Source organism: Chamaea fasciata, unplaced genomic scaffold, assembly GCF_029207755.1.
Source record: "Chamaea fasciata isolate MVZ Bird 193981 ecotype frontalis unplaced genomic scaffold, bChaFas1.0.hap1 SCAF_10, whole genome shotgun sequence".
NCBI classification, from domain to species: domain Eukaryota; kingdom Metazoa; phylum Chordata; class Aves; order Passeriformes; family Sylviidae; genus Chamaea; species Chamaea fasciata.
In genome coordinates this window covers 20,760,278-20,785,737 of record NW_027094095.1, presented here as the reverse complement: position 1 = coordinate 20,785,737, position 25,460 = coordinate 20,760,278, and the positions used below count along the sequence as shown (strand labels likewise).

General features: G+C 41.4%; 1 protein-coding gene across 1 annotated transcript; it reads left to right on the top strand.

Moving 5' to 3' along the window:
- Positions 1-686: 686 nt before the first annotated feature.
- Positions 687-25,460, top strand: GIPC2 (GIPC PDZ domain containing family member 2). The gene is made up of 6 exons (XM_066192584.1): positions 687-1,024; positions 8,605-8,790; positions 12,189-12,369; positions 15,544-15,653; positions 16,347-16,428; positions 24,130-25,460. Exons 1-6 carry the CDS (start codon positions 785-787, stop codon positions 24,282-24,284), a joined length of 954 nt encoding a protein of 317 aa, XP_066048681.1. The 5' UTR covers positions 687-784; the 3' UTR covers positions 24,285-25,460.

Genomic DNA, 25,460 nt, shown 5'->3' with positions numbered 1-25,460 from the left:
GTCTCTGCCTGCCCGGTCTGACTCTCTGCGCTGGGCTCCGCGGACGCTCCATGAGCCGCCGGGGCGGGGGGTCGGGGCGGGGGCCGGGGCGGGGGTCGGGGCGGGGGTCGGGGCGGCGGTCGGGGCGGGGGTCGGGGCGGGGGCCGGGGCGGGGGGTCGGGGCGGGGGGTCGGGGCGGGGGGCCGGGGCGGGGGGCCGGGGCGGGGGGCCGGGGCGGGGGGTCGGGGCGGCGGTCGGGGCGGCGGTCGGGGCGGGGGGCCGGGGCGGGGGCCGGGGCGGCGGTCGGGGCGGGGGGTCGGGGCGGCGGTCGGGGCGGGGGGCCGGGGCGGCGGTCGGGGCGGGGGGTCGGGGCGGGCGCTCAGCGCCGCGGGCCCGGGCGGCGGCGGGGGGGCGGCGGTCGGGGCGGGGGTCGGGGCGGGGGCCGGGGCGGGGGGTCGGGGCGGGGGCCGGGGCGGGGGCCGGGGCGGGGGTCGGGGCGGCGGTCGGGGCGGGGGGTCGGGGCGGGGGCCGGGGCGGGGGGTCGGGGCGGGGGGCCGGGGCGGCGGGTCGGGGCGGCGGTCGGGGCGGGGGTCGGGGCGGGGGGCCGGGGCGGGGGGCCGGGGCGGCGGGTCGGGGCGGGGGGTCGGGGCGGGCGCTCAGCGCCGCGGGCCCGGGCGGCGGCGGGGGGGCGGGGCCGGGCCGCACCTGGCGGCCGTCATGGCCGCGGGGCCGGGGCGGCGCCGCGCCGGGGGCAGAGTCCGGCGCGGGCGGCGGCGGCCGCAGGAGCCCGGGGCCGGCGCGGAAGATGCCGCTGGGGCTGAGGAGCAAGAAGAAGGACAAGTCCAAGGAGACCTTCAAGCTGGTGGAGAGCGAGGCGGCGGCCGCGGCCCCCGCGGCGGCCCCGGCGCCGTCCGCCGGCGCGTCGCGGCTGCAGTTCCACACGCAGCTGGCGCACGGCAGCCCCACGGGCCGCGTGGAGGGCTTCGGCAGCGCCCGCGAGCTGTACGCCCGGATCGGAGCGGCGTTCGGCATCCACCCCGCCCAGGTAGGGCCGGCAGCGCCGCGGCCCGCCGGGCCTCCGGAGGCGCCAAAGGGCGCCGGGGCTCTTCCCACCCGCGCTGCCCCTGCGCGTCCTGGCACGGGCTTGTGTGGACGTGCCTACTTTACACTTCTTGCGAGAAAAAACTCCTTTTGCTGTTCCAAATGAGCGTTACCATACGGGAAAGGACAGAAGTGTGACTGCGTTTAACTCTCACGTGGTTAAAACAATGGTCCTCTTGCCCGAAACTCCAGGGTCTCGGTTGACCTGTTGCCGGCTGCTGTTTGACACAGCTCTTCGGCACTATTTCATTCCAGTTTAAAAAGGGACAACGGATTTATGAGGCTGAATATCCAGAATGAAGGCATTGAAGGGGAGGGGGTGTGGTATAAATGCCCTGAATCCTACTACATTTTAAAATTTTAGCTGAAAGTGATGTTTGGAAAGTTTTCTGCTTTATCAGGTAATTATTTTTAAAAGGCTCACTGTTCAAATGGAGTTATTTAAGTCTGTAAAAAGGTCCTTTTTAAAGCTCTGCTGCCTTTTTGATCTTTTTTTTTTTTTTTTTCTGAGCCATGTTCTAAACATTTGTTTGGATAAGGATTCATTTGTGTTTGTAAATGCATTGTTTTCTCTTAGTTAAAAGGTAGTGGCGATATCAAGTTCTTCCTCTGTGGCTCTGTGAACCTTAACCTCTGAGTGGCAAGTTGAAACAGAAGGCTAACATTTCATTATGTCTACGTGTGGCTGTACAGCTTTACTTATTTTCTTTGTAGATGAGTTTTTTAAATGTTGTAAAGACTACTGCTACGACAGGCTTTGTTCTGACAGTTTGCTGTGGCCTGACATAGCATTTCAAACAGTAAATTGTAAGGGGAAAGTACCAGTGAATACAGTTTAACCGGTCACTGTTGCATTAAGTAATTAAGAGGCAATGCAGACCTTCCCAGCTGCTTTCTGACCTTCTGCTCCTTTGTTTTCTTTTCATCCTGAGCTGCTGTTCCCCCTTTGTTCTGTTCCATCTCAGTTATACCTTTTATTCTCAAGTTCTCATAATTAACAGATTGTCTTCTATTTTTGTTTTCTTCCTTTCACTGGTGAACTTTTGGCTCCACTGACTTGAGAAAGAACAGCTTTCACAGAGAAATTTAATTTTGTATGAATGATGTGCTCCTGTTTCTCCTGCTAGATGTATAATCTGACACCCTCAGAGGTTTTAGAGGAAGCACCACATATCATGGGCATACATTGCCAGCCTTGTGCCAGACTAGAGAATTTTCTTATTTTCTTTTTCTCCCTAATGTTCCATTCCTTTAATTTTTTAAAAAATGTGGCTTGTTGCTAAAAATGGATGGACAATTATTGCTGGAGGCACTGAACTTAAAATCTTTTACTCTAGAAATTTAGTGGGCTTTAAGAAAGTTGCATGAAGTGAAAATAGTGAACAAAAATATTTCCTGGTGTAAAGGTGGTAAAACAGAGTGAAGAATTCAGATCGGAGAGTCATGCAACAGAATTTTAGATAGACAGGATAGATCAGTGAACAGCCAAGAAATGGGAATTTATGAGAATTTATTTGTGTTACCTGTGTAGGAAAGTTTCAGTGACCCAGCTGTGCTGAAGCCTGTGGGCAGCGTGACACCCGACTGCCTTTGGAAACACGTCCTATCACAGAGATCTCTACCCTGGAGTGGCCGAGCTGGAAAATAGTGGGGGGGAGTGGAGGGGAAGAGCTCTGTGTAGAGGGCATTCCGACACCTTTTGCAGAAGTGAATACGTTTAATATGGTATGTGAGTTTACTGCAGGGTAGGCAAGAGTATGGATCCTTGGATAAATTCCTGCCTAAGTGTTTTAATACGATTCTGAATGAGCTATACTTGTAATCTTGTCTCTTCTCCTTTTGACTCCACATGGTTACAGCACCTCTTTTCCTCTTTGGATCACATCTCCCAGGACCAGCTGAGTTTAGCTTCTGCTGGAGAATCCTTTCCAGGTTCCGTGATTGACTGCCAACAGTGACAGAGAGAAGTTTATATAAAACACAGTATTTGTTGGACAGACACTGACAGAAACTTCTGTGCAGATCTGGATCATGAGTAGGATGGGGACAGGACAAGATGGGTATAGTTTCAAAGGGGATGTTTGCCAGGTATCTGTGAAGGAGTGAGATATAACAACAGCTTTCTGAGGCGTTTCCTGTACTCATCCTTTCTTGTAGGTATTTTATTCTTCCCCCATCTTCCTAGGTGAATTTATATCTGTTAACCCTTCTGAGCTGAGGGGTAGGCAGAAGCCTCCTTTTCTGCCTACCTCTCTGACTTTTACCACGTCCAGCATTTCTTCTTTTCACTGTCCAACCTGACTCTTCTTTCCACAGGGAGGAGGAGTGTATACAGCAGAATTGCCTGTGTCATTGTCACCAAAACTGTGGGAAAAACAAAAACTCTACAACAACGCTTTTTTATGTTAGAGAATTAATGCATTACTTTATTCCGGCCAGGATGTGCGATAAAAATCATTTCATCCACACAAGTCCCGGTTGTGCAGTGAAAATCATTCCATCACTCATAATTCCTTATCAGAACTTTTCACACATTTATACAGACAAAACCCAAAGAAATTCTTGTTCTTTGGTCTTAAATTACGCAATTCTCAGTATTCGATCTCCTATTGGTTATTGATCCCTTCACTGTCGATGCTAATTTGGTCCTGATTCTTCAGTTCTCTTATCAGTCTTTTCCCAGCCCAGGTGTCTCTGGCCGCGCCAGCCCAGCCGGTGATGTTCTGTCATTAATGTTCCCTTATCTCTCGTATATCTTCTGGCTATTCCTAATCTATGGATGTTAAAATTTTAAATTTCAAACCCCGGTGAAGAGTCTTGTGAAGAGAAACTTCAATTCCCCTCCCCCTGGGCAAAGGAGAACAAACCCCTGACTAAAGCTGCATAAAAAACTGTAAAAGTTGTATCATTTCCAGCATAATCATTATGAGTGTTGTTTGAGGTAGATCACGTTGTTCTCGACTTTTAACTTGATTACTTCAACAGGCTTTCAACAAGAAAGCACAGAGCTAAAAAAAAATAGATAGATAGATGCAACTTTTCACTAACACCACAACCCACGCACAGTTACGTGTATGTTTCTATTTGCATAAATAATAGAAATATCTCCCCCTATTTTTTCTGTGGAGGTTGAAGTAGGAAAAGTAGTTGGAAAAAGTATTTATGTGTAGCTTTGGCCTTGTAGGATTACTACTCCACTATGACTACTGGGAATGTAGCAGGGAATGTTGTGTTCCCCGTAAGGGTGCAAGTGCCGAGTGCAGCCTGTATGATAACTAAACGAGCCCTGACTGAAGGACAATGTGGGTCTGTTAAAGCATTTGGTGGTGGTGTGCTCCTGTGAGAGCACATGGTAGGGCTTTAAAGTATTCAGAGTAGCTAATCAGGCGCTGAGAACGTGGATATTAAAGTCCAGCGGTAGCAGGGCTATTTCTTGATCAGATAAGAAGGGAATGGTAACCCATAGAAGCTGTAGGGACTTTCGGTTTGTCTACTTGCAATTTGCGCTTTTGATTATTTTGTTTGCTTTGAAAGGTGAAATGTGGTGGGGCTGGTGAGCTAAACTTAATGCTCAGTGGCTGTGTCTGTCCAGAGCCCTTGGAGGCTGGGGTTTCTTTCCCAGTGGAAGGAACTTTGCATCACAAGGGTAATTCAGGAAAAGAGAGACCTTTCTGGCAGCAATAAGGGCAGAAATGCAGCTCGCTTTTTCTCTTCCAGTAACAGGAGTTCAGCTGCTGAGCTTGTTTGTGGGCCTTGCCTCCTCATGCTAAACAGTCAAGTATACGGTGAGGCTGTGCCACATGAAACTTTCATAGAAGTATTTGATTTAAACCTCTTCAATTTAAACTTTTATGAAAGACTACTGACAAATAAGCCACTGCTGAAACTTGTGTTTCCGAACAAAACTGTCCTTTTAACAATAAAAAATCTGAAGTGCATTTTAGAGAAAAGGGTCAGTTTGTGAAATTCTCATCACCAAATGCTGGAAGTTTTATTGTTATGCTTATCTGTTGAAACGAGTTGCTTACAATCACGCCTACAGATTGAATACTTTAAATGAGCAAACTTAACACTCCCTACCAAACACCTCCTCCCAACCCTATGGCAAGAATTGTTTGCTCGCTGTTTCCCTAAGCAGTGCTTAAATGTCACCCATATTGCATGTGATGCTTGCTGTGTCTTTTTCAAATACTTTAATTGTATTTGAAATATTAGTATGGAAATAATTGGATGGAAGAATTTACCTGTAATACTTGTGTACAAAGGAAAAAAAAACAACCAAAAAACCCCCAAACAAACAAACAAACAAAATCCCAACCAAATCCCAAAACAAACAGCAAAACAGTGAATGCTTATTTGACAAGACTTTGAATGTTTTGACCAGGTTGAATACCTGGCACTACCAAAAGCACACTAGAACTCAGAGGAGCTGGTTACTCTTCCTGTTGCTGAAGCTGGTCAAGGTTCCCACATTTTCCTTGGGGAAGATTAAGTGAGTAAGATCCCTAGAAAATGCGTTGGTGATTTCTTGATACGATGACATGTACATATATAGGGAAATATGTCAGTGGGTGTTACATCTTGCTCAGAAATAAAATTCCCAGTTCCCTGCCTATTAAACAGAACGTGATAATGATCTCTGTAAAGTTATCTGAGATTTTAAATACATTTTCAGTAGCCTCTGAGTATGTAATGTAGTCAATCAGGTTATTATTGAGTTCTTCTCAAGGTGTCAGCTCCATATGGAAGTTGAAAGTATAATTAATGTATAGAACATGCAATATGGTACTGCATGTATACTTTATATAACACATCATGCATAACACCTCTTTTTCTTAGCTAATACAATTTCTTTATATAACACACAGTATAGCCCTGGTTTTGTTGGCTGATGTGGTCTCTTCCAGTTGAAGATATGGAAGCAGGGAATAATCTTTTAGTAGTCTCATTGGACAACTCTATTTTATAAAGTTGTTCATAAGCCCCTAATGTCCAGCAACATGGAATTTCCTTGTTCTGAGTGCTGCAGAAGATATGTCTCGGTGAAGGAGGTATCCTAGATACTTTGTGACTGATACAACAGTTCTGATTTATAATATCTTGCTAAAGTTGGCATGAAATATTCACAGCACTGGTATGTTGAATTAAAGACCAAATGCCTATGAAGGTTTAGGTTAAGGACAGAATAGACTTAACAATGAGAATAGCACCTTGAAATTTTTTCTTGCTTCATTTTTGAATGAGAAAATTACTATTAAAAATATGCAACAGTTTGAGTGAGTGGAAACTGTCGTTGAAGTATTCAAGTATATAATCTGTCATTAGGTACCAATATTAAACTTACGTAAAAATCTATGAAAAAATACCATTTTGGGATTGATAGGTCTCAGTTGTGTACAAATAAAGCTATGCTATAACTGGTAGATGGTGTAGTGGTAAATCTTTCTGGGTAGATTCATCTTCAGTATATTAGTCTTTGCATACATCTGTTCTGAGAAAAAGCAGTTGTTCACTAAAGAGGATGAAGAATGATTTAAGTTTTATTTTTGACTGGCTGATGCTCTCTCAGCCTTGTGGTTAGCACAGAACTGACTCACAAAAAATTCTGCAGACTTATAGGCTGTAGTAGGAATGCCATCCAGATGAAGATCTATAAAGAGAAACTCTGGATCAAGTTTCTAAATATCACATTTCTGCTCTGTTGCCAATTTTATCTATTCAAAGGTGTGACAGTATTTACTAGATTGTCTGTTTGACAAGGTCAGATGAAGGATGCTAATGTCTAAAATATAAAGACAGTGCTTGTTATTCATCGCGGGAACAATGAACCGAGTTGGTTTTAAACTGACAAAATTATGTAGCTTGAGAGAGCTGAAAATGTGTATGTTTTAATTTTTTTATTTAAAAAAAGCTTGTCATTAGAGATTATGATGATGATGATGATGATGATTAAATTCAATTTTCTACCTAAAACCAGATTAATTTCTCTAGATGTTGTTATATCCAGAGTATTGTTTAACTGAAAACCTTCGCATTACCTGAGCAAATAAAACTAATGTCTGTTAAGGGTGTGCTGTTACGACTTTCATTGTTAAATAAGGTGTTAAATTGCAGTGGATGATTGATGGATTAGATGAGATAAGCAAGTAGCCATTGAAGTAAGACTGTTTGGGAGGGGGGGCTTGTTTGTTTTGTTTTTAAAAACAACAACTAAACAAGACCTCCATCAAGAAAACAATCTATTGACTTTCAGTCTTTTAAGATTAAAACCCCCATAGTTACAGAATCTAAGTTCTAGAAAGCTACAGAAACTTGAATGCTCTCTGTGAAATATATTAGTAAAAGTATCCACTCTTCATTTGACCTGGAATCAATTTAAACAGGTTGGTGACTTTCATTGCAATTTTTCTGCATTCATCCAGTGATGCCAGAATGAAGGAAAAGGCATGTGTAGTGTTCTGGTGTGGAAAACCTGTGTCTTTGCCTCAGTGAAACAGATTGTAGGGATTCTCCAAGTTTCTCTTGGAGTGCAGTTTCTCTGGTTTGGCTGCTGCCCTGTGCTCTCCGGTGCTGCCCAGGAGGGAGCTGTGTGGTTCCCTTGGCCCTCACTCCTCTCCTGCTGCAGCTTGGAAAGGCTTGGGCACGTGTCATTACTGTAGCTGTGACCGGGCATGTTGGGCTTGGCCAAATTCCTTCATGCAGCTCCATGGTGAGCAAAAGCATCTCTGTTCCCAAGCAGTATAGATGGATTACTCTCACCCTGTCCATGCCCAGGACAAGAAACCTCCCTGCTGGAGAACTGGCATAAGTGTAGGGAGAAAAGAGACTGCCTGATATCCAGTGCTGAAGGGAAATCCCTCAGAAAAACTGATTTATAAAGAAGCAATTTGACCTTTTTATTAAGCCTTGCTTTTACTGGAAGAGGGATGGCCCGACTCATGCTGGCGGCAGGTAGGAACTGAGTGTTGACTCTTCCACTGGAGACAGCGTGCTCTGAGCTAATGAGGGAACACATGGAGCAATACAAAGCATTTCATGCTCTCTCATGACTTTTGTTTTGATAAGCTGTCATTTTTTTTCCTTTCCTCATTAAACTGCTTTCAACCTATCAGATTTTAAAGTAGTCCCTAGTGATCTTTGAATCGGGTGGAATTTGAGGTGGGTGAATGATGAAGCAAAAGATGGTGATGGCTCTTGAGTTTGCTTACTCTGACTTCTGGTGCAAACTGTTCCCAGCTCAAGCTGCCTCTCAGGGCTGGTGTGCTGAGACAGGCCATGAGAGGCTGCTCACACAGGTAGGTCTCTTTCCTATGTTCCCTGCCAGCTCTTACCTGCAGTTTGAGCTACTGATGCTTTCTGTTGTGTGTGGATGGAGACTATCCCTTCTGGTACAGCTGGAGAAGAAGGGGGATTATTTTAGCTATGGACCTGTCACAGGGGCCTGAGCTCTGCTCCCATTTTAGCTTCCTATCAAGCTCACCAAACCTAATACACTGTCAATGTGTTTGCTTTCCTTCTGCACAGATCATGTTTTGCACTTTGAACACTCATAAAGTTGATATGGACAAGCTCTTAGGTGCACAAATTGGCCTTGAAGATTTCATCTTTGCCCATGTGAAAGGACAACGAAAAGAAGTGGAGGTTCTTAAAACTGATGATATGCTGGGGCTTACCATTACAGACAATGGAACTGGCTGTGCCTTTATAAAGGTAAACTTAATTACCAGTGAAATATTCGTTCTATAGAAGCTCCTGTTAACTATAAAAGGTTAATTATTGGTTTAATGATCCTTTAGAGCTATAAAATCTTTTATTATCATATATATGGTAAGTAAAGAATAAAATTGCTTTTCTTTAGGTACATAATTCAAAATTAGTTCAGCTAATCTGTACTGCATGTCATTCAAAATCAGTTCATTTGTTCATTGCTTCTGTAATGTGTATCAGCTTTACAATGAGACCATTGTATCTCCTCAGCTACCCCGAGCTGGTAGGTGTTAGATTCTGATTGCATCTGCCCCCTCCTGTTTTAAACTGATTTTCTGATGTCATTTATTAGATTCTTATAGAACTTCTGTCACTCGTGATAATGAGATCATGTTCTTTCAGTCTTTGGCTGTTCCCAGGGCAGAAACCTTTGTGCTGTACAAGAGTAGGTACAAGTATAGTGGTTTTTCAGCTTTCCAGTATTGTTGCTTTAGACAGGGTGAATTACAAGGATATGCATTAACCCAATTTACCACAATGAACTTGAGTAGCAAGTATGGGCAGTAACATACACAATATATTAATCATAATTGCTTTCCTTCTCCTCTTCTGTATGACCTAGAGGCAGTATGTTTTGGGACAAGTAGAGGCTGAGGAAATGATGCTGCCCTTCTTGCTAGACTAGGTACTAGGAACTTTAATCACATTTTCTGCCTTTTTGAGATTCTTTGCTCTAATATACTCCAATTACCCATTATTAGTGAGGCATTAGCAATTATCTTTGATTACTGCTGCCCCAATCACTGTTCTCATTGTAACTAGAGCGGCTTGTATGGAGAGGTTTTTTCTGTTCATTCCTTAACTACCATGGCTATAAAACAAGACACGGTTTAGAAAATCAGTTTGCTTGTCTTTATTGTGGAAAAACGTGGCTGAGATCACGTTTGTGAAGCTCGAGATGCAGTGAAGGTTTCAGTAAGCATTTTGGCAAAATCATAGCCTAACTTTTATGTTTATAGACAAAGAACTGTGAATTTCTAGTGGTGGCATCTATACAGCCCATAACATTCAGTCATGCTGCTGCTTATGTGGCGTTTTAAAAGGAGGCATTGAAAGCAGAGCTTCAGAGAGCGGCGTTCACGAGTGCAGCCCTGTGCAGGGCCACTCCCTTTGTGCTTGGTTGGTAACAGGCAGAGAGAACAGCCCTCACACAGACTGCTGCACAATTGGAGCGCACTGGAAAACCCTCACAACATTAGCCAGACAAGCCGTAATTTCCAGTAAATAGTGTAAAACTCCTCTGAGCACATACGTATTTTTCCTTGTATTGGTCTAATAAAAAGCATTGTAATGAAAATGGTGCAGTCTTCGTGGGAATGCACCAATTTTAAGGAGTTTCTAGGAGCTTACTTTGTTTGCTGTTGATGCAGATTTAGCTAATGGATCTTTTAAACCAGCATAGAAAACACATACACAAAAGTAAAAGTTGCATCTTATTTTTTACTTCATTGTCTAGGTAAATGACTACGCGGGGATTGTCTCTAAAGCTTCATAGAATTGTTTTTGCTTATATACATATATTTTCCTTGAAAAATTGTAGCTATGCCCCGTTCTTAATTAAAATTAAGACTAAATTTACTGATTGGTGGGTTGTTGAAGATTGCTGTGGGTTGTAGTTATTTTACTGCATTTTGAATAACAAGGAGGTTTCTAGGTTTGATGTGGTAATTCAACCAATTTTAAACCTGACACTGAACTACAGGGTTTTTTCCTATGAAATTTAATCTTGTTTTGTGTTACTGGGAACAAAACCTGGTGTCGTTCTGCTTTCACAAATTTGTTTTTGGGGTTCACGGGCAGGTGGGAAAAAGTATTATGGAGCCAAATTAGCATTCAAAGAACAGCAGTAGAACTTGAAGTATGACTGAGTGGTGTACAAGGAGACATTATCAAATGAAGTAGGCATTGCATAGGAAATATAGATCCTCGTAGCTTCTCAATGGACTGTAGAGCACTTGAAATACAGGCAATTGCTTCTTAATTACTGTGACAATGTAGCTCGACTGTCTCAGACAGATAACTTGATGATAAAAATGTGACACAAATAACAGCCGGTGAATATTATTTAAACAGTTTTAGTGTTGGGATCCAAGTGCAGAAGAAAAGCTAAATGAATATTCAGCCTGTCGACCAAACATTAATTGAAGCAGGGTGGGACAGGTTTCGAGTCCTGGTAACAGAAATGCATTTGGCACATTTGGTTTCTGGTGTGTATGATACCCATGTCCATATTCACCACGAGGCTTCTGTTTGGTGCTGGAAAGAGTTAAACTCAGCCTGAAGCTAAAAATCCTTGCAGTGCAGTATAGGACAGTGAGCACTCACACTTCCCACTGATCTCCGATGGAGGCACATGTGTGGGCTCAGACATGCGCAGGGGCTGGAGCAGCTCCTGGGAGGGCTGCACAGCCAGCCCGGCTGGTGCAGTGGGAGGTGACAATGTGTTGATCTGCCTTGTCTCACGCAGAGTTAGCCTGAACGTCAGTGTTTGTTGAAGAGATTGTTGTTCAGGAACACGTTAGAGTGAAATTTGTGTCTGCGAAATGTAAGATATTTTACTGTGTCATAGCTTCTCTATTCAAGAGCCATGTAATAATGGCTTATGTGATGTATGCACAAGGTGAACAAATACGACAGTATGTAACAACAATAAACAGAATCACTGGAATTTAAAGTGTGATATTTTAAAGGCTTTTCTCCATACTTTTTAAATTACACTTCATAAAAGCTGTAATTTCTGTTAGGAACTTTAAACTATTTGTGTTTTCCATGAGATTGCAGTTAGAAGATTTTCTTATTCTTTATTATTTCAGAGGATATCCTTTAATATACAGCTGTGTAGCTTGATGAGGAAAATAGTAGTTTCACCATTGGGGTCTTATTAAGATTGGCCCTTTACAATATGTAATTTTTTACTAAGTCCCTGGACCATACTTGAGAAGAGAAAAATTCTATTCCTCTGCTTGTTAAGCTATTAAATAGAAAGACCCCAAAAACTTGAATAATCAGTTATATCACTGAGATGTCTGTGATTAGTTTTAAAGCACAAAAAATACTAGGTTACTCAGAACCCTGTATTTCTAAAGTGTGATTGCATTCTTTTTTTTTTTCTCTGTCTGAGTGTATATTCAATGCTTATTAAATACTTTGCTTGAAAAATAATGCTTTTCAAAATACATTTTATGATAATCTTCTAGACGAAACACTTCTTGAATAATAAGCTCAGTTGTATTGATATTGTTAACTGACATTCTTGAAACTCGGTGGTGTCACCTCGTAAAAACTATCACCTTTTGAAGAGGTGTTTCTAATTCTGGTGGTGTTTTTGTTTTAAACAATAGCGAATCAAAGAAGGCAGCCTTATGGACCAAACCAAAACTGTCTGCGTGGGTGATCACATAGAGACCATAAATGGAAAAAATGTATCAGAGTGTCGGCATTATGAAGTTGCCAGAATGCTAAAAGATCTGGAGAAAGGCCAGAAGTTTAAGCTGGAGTTGGTAGAGCCTTTGAAAGCATTTGGTGAGTGACCTGACTGTCCACCCTGTTCAGTAAAACACCTTGATAGTGAAATCCCAACATTGTGTTACATAGTGAGTTTTTCAGAATGCAGCCAGGTGTCCACCTAAGGTAACGTATGACTGCAAGAAAGTACATTTAGTTTTTTCTTTGAAGTGGAAGATTTATGAAAGGATTTTCTTCCATCTTGCTCTCTCCAGCAGTCATCCTGGTTTGGGTTACCTCAGCCTAAGCCTTAGTCTCAGTCTCTTTTGCCACTACATGATGTTGCAAAATAAGGACAGGAATTGTTTCATAGGTACAGTTTTAAAGCATGAATCACTTCACTAACGTCCTGATCCTCAAAACTCCTTTGTTCCTCCATTGACTCATAATCCCCGTTGTTCTGTGTGTCAGACTTTCCTATTTCTGTACCCATTACTGGGGTCTGTGCTCTAATGCGGAAGGAGTCTGCAGCAAACACTGTCTGGGATTTCCCAACCTCCCAACCCCTTTTGCAGCCTGTTCTTCCTCTCTCCCCCCGAGCCTTTTTGTGGACCTCCCGTCATGCAGCAGGTGTACTCAGAATTGGAAGAATGCAGAATTGCAAAGCTCCGTATCTACTTGCCACCTGCATGCTGCTTAAATAGGATGAATGCATACCTACTGCTAATTCTTGTATATATTAATTCTATCAATGTAGAAAACAAACAAAAAAAAAAAACCAAACAAGAGAAGGTTTGCTCAGGCAGTCAAAATAGAGACTGAGTTACAATTTTTAGTATCTCAATTTTTGGATGCCCTCCCCAAACCATGTAGCACTTTCCTGTAATAAAAACTTCAAATAGTGCTAAATCATAAATTTGTATGAGGCCTTGTGCATGCCTGCAGTGCATTCAATATCACTGTCTTCACTACAGCAGCAAAAATGTTAGATGTTTATTTTTCAAAATTTTTTTAATGTGTTAGTAGTTTACAGCTACTGTCATACACCAGTCTTGACACTTGGTGTCAGAATAGCAGCAGAAATTGAAAATGAGAGAAATGCAGAGATTTCTTTCTGCTTTTGGTGCTTCTCAGAATGAGAGTTATGAGTTGATCTCTAATGTGTTTGTATATAAGTTGGTACTGCTGTTAACTAGATGTATATGTTATACATTATGCCAAAGAGTTGCATTTATTGTCTGTCACAATTAGTAATGCAGCAATACCTTTTTTTAATATGGGCCTATAGTTTGTGTTCAATGCTAGAAGTGTTACACATTCTGTAAAGAGCAGGGTAAATCAGCATTTGATTGATGACTTCAGCCATAATTTAATGGTATTTACTTTAGTCAGGTGACTTAAGATATCTTTTTGTCTGCCTGTGATGTAGAGGAGGAAATGCACTAATTTCACAGCAATACTTTGTTTCTGACATTGATTTAAGAGGCAACCAGAGCTTTGTGGACAGATTTTTGGAAGATGTACGTTATTTTTTACCCTACAGAAATTAACTTGCAAATTGCAGTGCTCAGTAGGTTAAAACATCCTGCCTTTAGCTTTAGGTACAGTTAGGCTTCAGGCACAAAGATAACGCTTAAGCTGCAGCTTAAGCACTAAGAATAGCCCCAGAGGAGATGACAGACAAGATCCAGATTCTGCTGGACAAGTAGGTGCTGAATTCCTGTTAATTTCAACAGAATTTGGTGAGGGTACAGAAATAAGAGACAAGCCTCTGTGTGAGATGATTTTAATTTTTCTTCCTCTCAGCAGAATGTGAAATAAGTATAATTTACTGATCGGACATCCTTCTACCATGTACACACAGGCTGTCTCAGCTACTCTAGGCAAGGCTTGTAGCACAGAATTAAAGATTTGTACCGGTCACAACCTGGCCCTCTGTGACTTGTGAAAAATGAATAGAAACAAAGTAAAGGCAGCATAAAACAAACTCTGCATTTTAATTATATGAACATGAAAGGTTATGTCAAACCATGAGTTTTAAGGTGATAATGGTGACAGAATTTGAAAAATATGGGATTTTTATCAGGAATGACTTTGAAACAAGTCTAGCAGAAATGATGACAATCTTAAGGACATTTTAAACTGTCCTTGAAGCAATAAAAGGATTAAGAAAAAGTGTTGATCCTAAGTATATATATAAGAGACTGTGACATACCTATTTGTATCATGAAAGCTAATAAAATTTATTTTCAGGCCTGTTCAGCATAATAATCTAGATTTGTGACTACTTATGCAAGAATGATGACTTGAAATCTGTCTGAGCAAAATTAATACAATATGTTAAAGTATTGCCTTCAAGAAGAGCTTATTAGAAAGGCCTGCTGCTAAGAGGAGGAATAATCTGTTAGAGAAAACAGGACAATTGAAAGCAGTTCTGCAAAATTGTCTCCTCTCTTCTAGTACTTTCCAGATTTATTGAAAACTCCCATGTCAGTAAGTAAATTAAGGCCTTGCCAGTCTTGAATGTATTATTGCATCCTGGAACAAGAAACCCAAATCTTAAATGATTCCATACTCCATTTACTAACTTGGGTGTCCTTATAAAGGATAAATCAGGAAAGACTGAATTCAGGTAAAGGAAACTTCGTGTAAACCACATACTCTTCGAAGAGATTTATCAGCTGGGAAATAATTTTGGTGAAACCAGTGGAAAACCTCCTGTTTATGGCCACTTCACCTCTGTGAGTGCTGATAAGCAAATTGTTAGCTCAATGTGGCTCATCATCGCCTGCTTAGCAGGAGTGTTTGCACCATTGGATCAGTGAAAGATAGAAATGTTGCAATGCTAAACCTGCTATGTGCTCTGTCAGTAAAGGCCAGAATAAATCAGCAGTTGGCTGGTGACTTCAGTGCTATCTAATATGAAGGTATAAATACTTTCCTGTAGAATAGGGAAATAAAATTTCACAACGTGCATATATGAGATGAATGCCATAGGCCTGCTTAGATATACTGGTCAATGGAAGTCCTAGCCTCAGTGCAGTTGAGCAGATATTAGAATTTTAACACAAGAAATTGTCAGCAAAGCTATACGTAGAATAGTTAATTTATAATTAGATTTTAGATCTCGAGTAGAATAAAATGTGAAGATACTGTAATAACCAAAGCAGATGCCTCATATTCTGTTGTGCTGTATATGTAGTTTTGTTTGGTATTTTATTTTTGTTGGTTTGTTTTTTTTTTAATCTTTAGAAAAGCTGGAACCAAGGTCCAAGGGCAAAACTCTGTCAGAGGCTAAAATCTCCAAAGGGAGAGAAACACTTCGCCTGAGAAGCAAAGGCCCTGCTACTGTGGAGGAAATGGTATGGTGTGCTATATGCTCTTCAGTAGTTTAATCACCTAGCTTCTGATTTATTCTTCCCCAAGGCTGATAAGTAGGAAGGAAAAGTGTGGATGTTACAAAGCTTGTGGGACTAAAGAGAACAACTAAAGTTGATGACTAGCAGGGATAGGATGGGGCTGAAGAACCTGGCAGCAGAGAACCTATAGATGTCATGGATTACATGGATGAATTTAAGGTAGATCAGACCAAGAAGTGCTGAAAAGAGGGAAGGAAGGAAAAAAGAAGTGGAGTGGTTGTGAAGAATTTGTTCCGTTACTGAAGTGTACAGGGTTGGTGAAAGGGCTATTGTTAGGAGAGGCTAGTTAGATACTTTGACATGAATTTCTGCAAAACCAGGATTAAGTTTGGTGAATAAATGTTGTTTATTCTGGGCTCTTCTAAAGCCAGTGAGGATTAGATGAAGATCTGGATTGTCAGGAGATACAGGCCCCTGTTCAGTTTGAATGTGTGAGCTGTGTGGCCTGATATTAGGAGGAAAGCTCATGTTTGTGAGAAGAGGGAAAGAGTGAAATAGTGTGTTTTATCTATGGATTTTGTAAGTCTAGGTGGCCAAGATGGGAGTAAGGATAATCACTGGCACATTGCTGGTTATTTTGAAATCTGCATGGATATAATCACACTTTTGCGCTTCTCTCTCTTTATTCCAACAAAGCCAACTGAAGTTGAAGAAAAAGCAATTAAAAAAGTGGATGAGCTTCTTGAAACATACATGGGCATAAGAGATACTGAATTAGGTGAGTTTTCAGCAGATTTTTACTACAAGATTAAATAATTTCTCATTTTCTGTAGTCTAAAATTTATTGAGTACTTTAGTCTCTGAATGTAAGTGAAGCAAAATTTGTCCAGCCTGCAGTCTCAAAAATTTGCCTGTATTTCTACAAATGTGTTTGTCTGGTAAAAGAATCTCCCTCCCACTTCAATCCTTATGATGTAATTACTCAATCAATCCTGTATTCTTTCTGCACATTATCTATACACTGTTGCATGAATTTTTTAGTTGTTTGCTATAACTGTCACCACTGTATTCTTTCTGGCTTATATTTTCTAGTGGATCTTGTGTGTGACACGGTTAAGGATTCTTAAGAATAAGTATGTTTATTTGCTTTTTTGCCCCTTGGCATAGACACATCAAAGTTGATTACTAAGGTTTGAACCTGAGATATTCATCAGTGAACAAGCAACTATTTAGCAAGGGAACTGACAGAATAATTACACAAATTTATCAAAATCTCTGAAACTTGTGTTCTGATGAACATGAGAAAACTTACAGAATATTTACTACTTATAGGAATCATTGATTTATAATGAAAGAAACTACGTAACCCCAGCGTCAGAAATTCCTTAAAGATGCACCAAACTTGTCCTTTCAGCTGTTGCTTTTCTTTGTTATTCTGGCAACGACTAAATAGGAATTTCTATTTGTGTGGGACGAAGCTGCAGTCTAGCTGTTGTAGCCTGCTGTGGCTGGTATAGTCCTCCCAGGATCTTGTGGAGCTGCTGGTACTGAGACAAAAAGAAAGGTATTTGTTATTATGGTAATATCTTGAAAGAATCAGCCAAGAGAAAGGAAAGAATAAGCCAGATGGAAAGTGATCCTGAAAAGAAAGCTTTCATGAGAGAGAAGTGGAAAAGGCAAAGCAGAAGAAAAAATAGGTCTGGCATGACGCTCCGGAGGGTGAAGCATCAGGGCTGGAGGGGCAGCAGTTAGCACAGAGGAATGAAAACAAAAGGTGGTTATCTGAATAGCCAAAAGGCCTTTGTGGGCTGCTCCTACCAGCAGGCATCTGTTTGGCAGATTCTACTAGATTTCTCACAGGAAAAAATGTAGGTAAAACAGGATTTGTCCTTCAGTCTAAGGTAGAAGTGGGCTTCCTGGCATAGGAGAGAGGGCAAAGCTGGCCGAAACTTGAGTTCTGTTTTGTAGGTTCTATCTAAACTTTCCTATTCCCAGGAATTTAGGAGTTCTCAAAATTTCTGTTCCAGCAACTCTACTATGTGATGCTGCCGGGAGGCCTGTGTGGTGCTGAGCCATGTTTAGATTGGGGAGGATTCCTTGTCCCATCTCACTCCTGCAACCTCTGCGCCTCAGTCCATCTCTGGCTCAGGCTTCAAAGCCCTGAGTCTCCTGCCAGCTGTCCCTCTGGGAGCTGTTTTTGTCCTGCAGCTGTTGCAGTCCTGGCTCAGGCTGGGCTTATGGAAGCTCCTGTCGTTGCAGGTTATTTTCAAGGTCCCCAGGCTCCTTGCCCTACAGGAATAAGCAGCCATAGGTGGTCTGCTTTTGGTGTCCATGGGAACAGTCCTGTGGGAACTGGTGTTCCCTGTATTTTTGGCTCCCAGTACTGTAAACAGGATGGCTCTTCCACAGTAAACTGAGAAGTTCAGCTTTCAACACATATGGTTGAGTTAATAGCCAAGCACCTGGTAGAGTTTTCCCATGAATTCTTTGATTTTTTTTTTTTCTCCTCCGAAAGAGATCTAATGCCCTTCATCTTTCAGTATGTAGTTTGGAAACTTAAAAAAAATGCCTTAAAAGAATACTCAAAGAAAGAAGAGGTCTTTGTTCATACAGAGGCTCTTTTCCTCCCAGCTGGGTGGTTGTTTTGTCCCTCACCTCTTCTTTTCCTCCCCAAAAGGTAGTGAAACCAAGAGAAGCTGTCAGAAATCAAAGATTGTAGGGTTCATGTAGCTTTAGTTTGCATCTTTGAAGTCATATCCTGAAGTTCAAATCTGAGAGTCAACAGCCAGTGGTGATGACTCAAACCCCCCAACTTTACCATTTTAAAACAATTAAACAGCTCTAGGATTCTTTAGGAAAGGAGAGCTTATCACCTGTCACAAATCTGTTCAATTAACACATGTCAGTTTTTCACATACTGGATGTGATCAGTCACCCATGAAAATGAAATATGAGGAAAAGATTCATTCAGAGAATGCCAATCACCACTTAGCTCAAAATTTCACTCATTACTCAAGCCAGATTAGTTGAAAATGCAAGTCATCACAATGTGCAGCTGACAAGTGATTAAGATCTCAATCATTGCTCACTTCCATGCACTTCTGTTTGTCAGAATCTTTGTATGTCTGTTAATGTTGCTCTTTCATCTCCATTAAAATGACACTTCCATGGAGTGATTGAATTCTGAAACAGTGCCCCAGTTCTAAGTTAGAAAGAAAGGAAAGAAAAACTAATGTTAAATTACAGACAGAATTAAAGGTGAGATAAAGCCCTGAACTTTTGTATGGTTAAGTATCTTGACAGTTTCAAGAATGACTGACTAAATCTACATACAAATCCCTAGGCTGGACCAAAATACTTGGAAATTGTTAAAGAAAATGCATGCACTTTTTTTTCTGGCAGTTTTTTTTACTTTTATTTTCAGAGATCTAAATGCTTTATTTTCAGAGATCTATTTTCAGAAATCTAAAGATTTACATACCTGCTTTTGGATGCATTTTTACCTTTTTACTTCCTTACTCCTTTGTACTGAAAACTGGATTTAATCCAGAGAAGGGACAGCTGGCTCTGGAAATGTATTTCTCAGCCATTTTATGGGCATATTAAAAACTGGGCCAAGCTTGACTTCAGCATTCTTTAAAACATAAAAGCACACAGCTGAGAGATAATTCAGGTTATTTTAAATGCTGTGTGTGCTCTCTGGTAAAGGAATTTGAGCAGTTGATTAATAGGAGCGACTCAAGAAACAGTGTTAGTGAAAAATATTGGCATTTATTTTTTTAAAATCAGTAAGACTTGAATTGTTATGGACTGTATTTAATCCCAAAAATTCTGGGTGGGAGGAAGCCTGGATCTAACCCCAGAATGCTACCAATTCTAAATGATGGCAAAAGGGCTTCCTGTCCAAATTTTTTTTCAGCATCTTTTGGCTTCATCCACCAATATTTTGTTCCCCATTGTCCTATTTTTCTACTTTTGGGTGATTATTTTCTTTCTGTTGCTCTATAATATCATCAGACATGACATATCATATCATAGAATCATTAGGGTTGGAAAAGACCTCCAGTATCGCTGAGTCCACCCTTTGACCAAACACCCCCATGTCAACTAAACATAGACTAAGAGTCACACCCAGTCATTTCTTGAGTACTTCCAGCTGTGGTAACTCCACCACTTCCCTGTGCAGCCCAATCCCATGCTTAACCACCCTTTCAGTGAAGAAATTTTTCCTGATGTCCAATCTGAATATCCCCTGGTTCAGTCATGGGCTGCCAGCTTCTGTGGGAAAAAGGTGTGGGGAGCAGTATCAAAGTACTGAAGTCCGGGAAGACACATCCACAGCCTTTCCCTCATCCTGTGGGTGGGTCACCTGGTCATAAAAGGAGATTAGGTTGGTCAGGCAGGACCTGCCTTCCCTAAAACCGTGCTGGCTGAGCTGGATCCCCTGTTTGTCCTGTACGTGCTGTGTGATCACACCCAAGATAGTCTGTTTCATAACCTTCCATCACTGAGATCAGGCTGAAATATCCTTGCATGTTCTGTCTTTGTTTAAAAAATTTAAAATCTACTTCTCCATTTTTGACTTAATTTGACAAACTTACCATCTAGTCAAAATACCTTAACAGGTTTAAACCTTTTTTGTTACCCAAGCTTTTTCTCTTGGCTTGCCAATCCAACCCATCAATATTCAATAGATGTTTTTATCTCTAAATGCTTTAACTGAAGTGATATTCTCCCTGAATATGTTGTTTTCTTCTCCTTCTGTCACCAGACTTCCTTTCCCAAAGGATTTATTGCATGCATCCTGAGGTATATTGTTTATGGCTGTTCATTTACTCTGAAAGAATAATGGGAGTTTTTTGATAAAGGGAAGGGCAGCAAGTTCCAGTTAAACAAAAAAACTTCAAGAAGAATTAGTACTTAAGAAAAAGGAACAAGAAGAAATATTCCTAATAGTTCTTGAGTATCAGATCTGACAATGTTCAACATGAAACTTAAACCAAGTAATGTTAAGTACTGAAAACTGCAATAGCAGGTTTCATTTTCTGCTTTAGAGTGACAGGACAGAACAGTAATATTCGTTACCTTTTGATGAAGGTAAAAATCCTAATAGCATTGCAGTTAAATAAATATTGAGGCTTCTGTCAGGACTTCCGAAAAAAGTTTTTTCAGAAGTTACAGTAGGATATAGGTAGCAAAACCACTATGTAAGGTAGGTAATAAGAATGGCAGGCAGAAGGTAGGTTTCATGGCTTGTGCCCCATGTGTCTGTTAAAAGTGAGAATAAGGATATTGTGAAAGATCTTTGAAGTTGTTTTAAAGGAACTAGATTTGAAAAGCCAACATATTACTTTCTTCATATTCTGGGAAGCCTGATACTAATTTCTCAGTTAAAGTTAACAAAACTTCTAATTCCTTTCACCACTTTTAAGACTGCTGAGCTTCTCCCATTTTACGTAAAAATTTATCAGATATTAACATTGCCTGAAGTGAAATGAAAAAAGGAAAATCTGAAAACAATTGAGGCTCTTTTGCCTGTGGAAAAATATTCTATTGGAATAAAATTCCTGTAATCACTTATTGTGCAGCTCTTACAAGAAGCAGTGGGGGAAAGGGAGGGGAGTGGAGGCAATTTGGCACGAAGCTGTCACCCTCTGAGAACCAGCAAAGTTTTCTTCAAGCTGGCGAGTATCTGCCGAACGCCTTGGCAGTCGGTAGGCTTTGATTTGCCCTGGGAATTCCGCATCGCAGATGTCACTGTGCGAACAGGCGCGTTCCGCACAGCTGTGCCGCCCTGGGAACGCCGTCCCGCGGCTGTGGCAGCTGCCTGGGGACACAGCGATGTGTTCACGGGGCGGCAGGGAAGCTGGCCGGCTTTCTGCACGGAGAGTGAGGCAGGCTGGGCTTGGCGCTTTGGCAGAGCCCGCTGGTGCCGCGGAGAGGCGCGGGGAAGGCGGGCGGCGTGCGCGGCAGTACAGCCGGGCGGGCGCTGGAGGTCAGCACCGCCCCGCTCCCGAGGGCTTTCCCTGGTCCTTCGCATCAGCTGCATCTGGCAATGCCAGTGCGCTTTCGTGAAAATGCTGCGTTAAATGTGCCCTGCAGTGCTGGTTAGACTTATTCCATACACGTGATTTTTTTTTTTTTTTGAGGCTGATTTAGCACGGTGGTGATGTTCTGATTCTTGCATGACTGGGTTGAAAGTTGATCTGCTAAGTTTTTCGTGGAGTTTTGTTTTCAAGTTTCGTAAATCTATAATAAGCCAGTTTTTAGATACTACTTAATTATTTAGGGAGGTCAGTCTTTAAAGAAAGTTGTGTTTGAAGTTACACTTGCTGTTAATGACAGTATTTTGTGCAGTTCTGAAGCTTCAGCTGGGGCATCTGGACTGTGATATAATGCCTTGTTTTATAGCAGCTGTCTCTGTCATATGGTTCTTCTGTATCTCTTGGCCAAATTATCTTAAAAATTGCTAAATTCCTTACTCCCACCCTGCCTGGACACTTGTCTATGTCCTTACTCTTTTGATGGCAGTTTTTTCTAAACATCTGATGTAACATACCTTGATGTGTTTGCTCTTATATCACTTTGCACAGCTCTTTTCTCTCCACCCTTCTCCCAGTGTCTATAAAATGTGAGTTAACATCCTGCTTCACATCCAGAAATCTGTGAAGTTTCAATTATAGCCTTCATGTTATTATCACCAGGCTTGCTTCCCTGTCAGTACCTTCTTGTGCCATGTTGTCAGGGAATATAGAGTGGTGTTGATAGAACAAATCCTTGTGTCCCATTTATCAGGAGCAAGAGTCCCCTATTTAATGGCCATTTCCCATCCAGACTTGTCTGAATCAGAGTCCCAGGAACTTCACAGGGGACCCAGAGAGAATCAATGCAACAGGGATAGCGTTTCTTCTGGCAGGGTCTTGAGGGTCTTTGAGAACCACTAGTGGTGCCTGGGAAGCTGGGGTACACTTGCTTGGTCTGTCTCCATCACAGCAGTTTATTTGTCAAGATTTACATAAATTTTCCTGGGACAGCTTTGTGTAGTTTGACACACTGATTGTGTTTGGAGCCTTGCATCTGAACGCAGTTAAAACCAAAACATCAAGTTTCCTCAGAATTACTGTTGTTGACATTTACAACGTGGAAAATGGCTCAAGCTTGCTTACAGCTTGTTGCATGTTTGCACAACAGCAAATACTGTTTGCCAGAAGTTCATAGCTGTCAATAAATTTGAGCTGAGTTTTAGGTCAACAAAATAAAATTAAATAAATTCAGTAAAACTTCAGCGCCGGGGAAAGTTTATTTTTGTTTTTATCTGAGAGATTTCGCCATGCTGATTCAATACAGTGTATGTGGTAGATGGCAGACTGCTCCAGTGAAGATGTTTTTCTGTGGCTTCAAAACTTCCTTCCCTTTCTCAGGCACTATGTGATGTGTTTTGCATTTGGACATTCCTCTAAGAAAAGGCTAGAAGCTATCAAATCCTTCACTTTGACACTTGAATTTGATATGCTTATGAAGAAAGTGGTGGTTATTTGATGTTTAACAAAAGGTAGAGGATACCTTGCACTTTAAGGCAGGTGTGTAAAGTAATCCCCAAATGAAGCAGACTTTGATGTTTCATCTATTGTACTGTACCATCGTTTTCCTGTGAAGAGAGGCTGTGGAGCAGAGATACAGGTCAGAATATAAAGTGTGTTCAGCAGTGCTGTTTGTGCTGAATATGTCCGACAGAGCATTCTGCATCCCTCAAACCATGGTAGCTTGCTGCCAGTGGTTCTCTGGGCCCATCTTAACCAGGAGAAACTTGTATGCTGACTCTTTGCACCCTTCATGGAGGTGCAGGTGTCACAGTCAAAAGATTTAAGCCCTCACAGTTTTCATTGCTCTAACATCCGTGGGTTGCCAGCATCCGGTGTTCTTTGGGATAGACTTCTAAGTTTTCCTAGAGTCCGAGAAACTGCAGTGTCAAAAGGTGAGGGATGAGCACAGCAACTAAGGAGCCAGTCCTAAGCAGCAGCCCCGGTGTAGCCATTTCAAAAGTGAGCTCTGACATTTGATAAATTCTGATGCTTTTGTGGTAAATAAGAGAAAATGCTGGACAATACTGGTTTACAAGATACCACAGTTTAACTCCATTGTATCACTCCTCTGCTTTCATTTGCCTGGATACCAAGATGTTCTTAGTGTTTGGTGGCTCCAGTTTATTATGCACAGGAGCAAAGCCTTTCTCTTGCTTCTGCACAGATTGACCCACCTGGCTGAGATTTTCAGAAATAACTTTCTCACTTTCTAGAGGCATAAGCAAAACTTTAAGTACATAATTCCTGTTGAATTCTAAATTCACCTGGTAGACTTTGCATCTCCCTTAAGCTGACCTTACCAGGTGTTGAAAATAGACATCCCAAAACTATCTTGGCCCTATGTGTTAGCTGTCACTTTCATGATAATTACATTATTTTGGTTTTTTGCTCTTTAGCCGCAACAATTGTGGAAGCTGGAAGAGACAAGAAAAACCCTGATGAATTTGCGGTGGCATTGGATGAAACTCTTGGAGACTTTGCATTCCCAGATGAGTTTGTATTCGATGTATGGGGAGCAATAGGTGATGCTAAGCAAGGACGACTGGAATGAGAACTGTGCAGTTTATCAACCCCTGTTTGAAAATACAAAATTATTTGCAAGTACATCAGAAGTTTAATAATTTTATTGATGTGAATTCAGGGTGCCCTGCACAACTATTCTGACCTGAGACTTCTGACCTTCCTGCAAAGGAAGGTTTCTAAAAGAAATGAAGGTAAACCCAAACTTTTGACAACTGCAATTCAAAACATTTAATTTACATATAGAAATGACTGTGAGGAGAGTGTCAACGTGATATATTTATACATAAATTTTATGAAAATTAGGTAATTTTTATTGTACATACACTTTGATACCAATATTCTGAAAAGACATATGCAACAAGGAATTTGGATTGTTTTATCTCTTTAGAGAGGTTTATAAAGTTGTTGAGAAACTACCTAGCTTCGTGCTGCAGTTCCCTGGTTTTCTGCTGTCCTTATGTATTAACCTAAAGCCTTAGGTTTTCTTACAGTTTGGCCTGGACATTGTTCTTACTGTCGGCAAAGCTGGGAAGAAGCTACCCTGTTTCTTTAGAACTCAAAATCAGGGGGATAAAATCCTCTGAAACATGAAAACTAAGATCTTTGGATAAGAAAGGCTTGCATTTGAGTCATCATATGCTCTGTCTAGGTTATTACTGAGGTAAGTAGAGTGAGTAGAAATGCTTAAACCAGGAAGCTGCTGCTTTATTCAGATGCCATATTATTGCAATAGGATCTGCATAGGAAGAAATAAATGTTAATTTTTATTAATGTTAATGCATTTGAATAATATCTGATTTGGCGCTGGAGACTGCAGTGTATCACCAACTGCTTAATTGGTCTTTGCATATGCGAAATGATTTCTTGAGATCCCATTGAGTTCCCCTCTTGTCTGTGGGTTTTTTCAACATGGCAACACAAGAGACATATCGAAGGTGTTCAAACCCGAAAGATATTCTAAAGTCACAAAGAATTGTAATTTGGATGACAATGCATGCTTAGACCCTGAAAAATATGTTAAACTAATCTTAGATGTTAGGATTTCTAATTATATTGTACATAAATGTTTATTTTAACTACTAATTTTTTACTAATAAATCCGAGATTATTTCAAATGAAATGTGGGTTCTGACCTGGGAAGCTGTCATAGCTTTTTAATATTTTTATATTTGCAGAAGAATATAAAATAAAAGTTGCTACATCA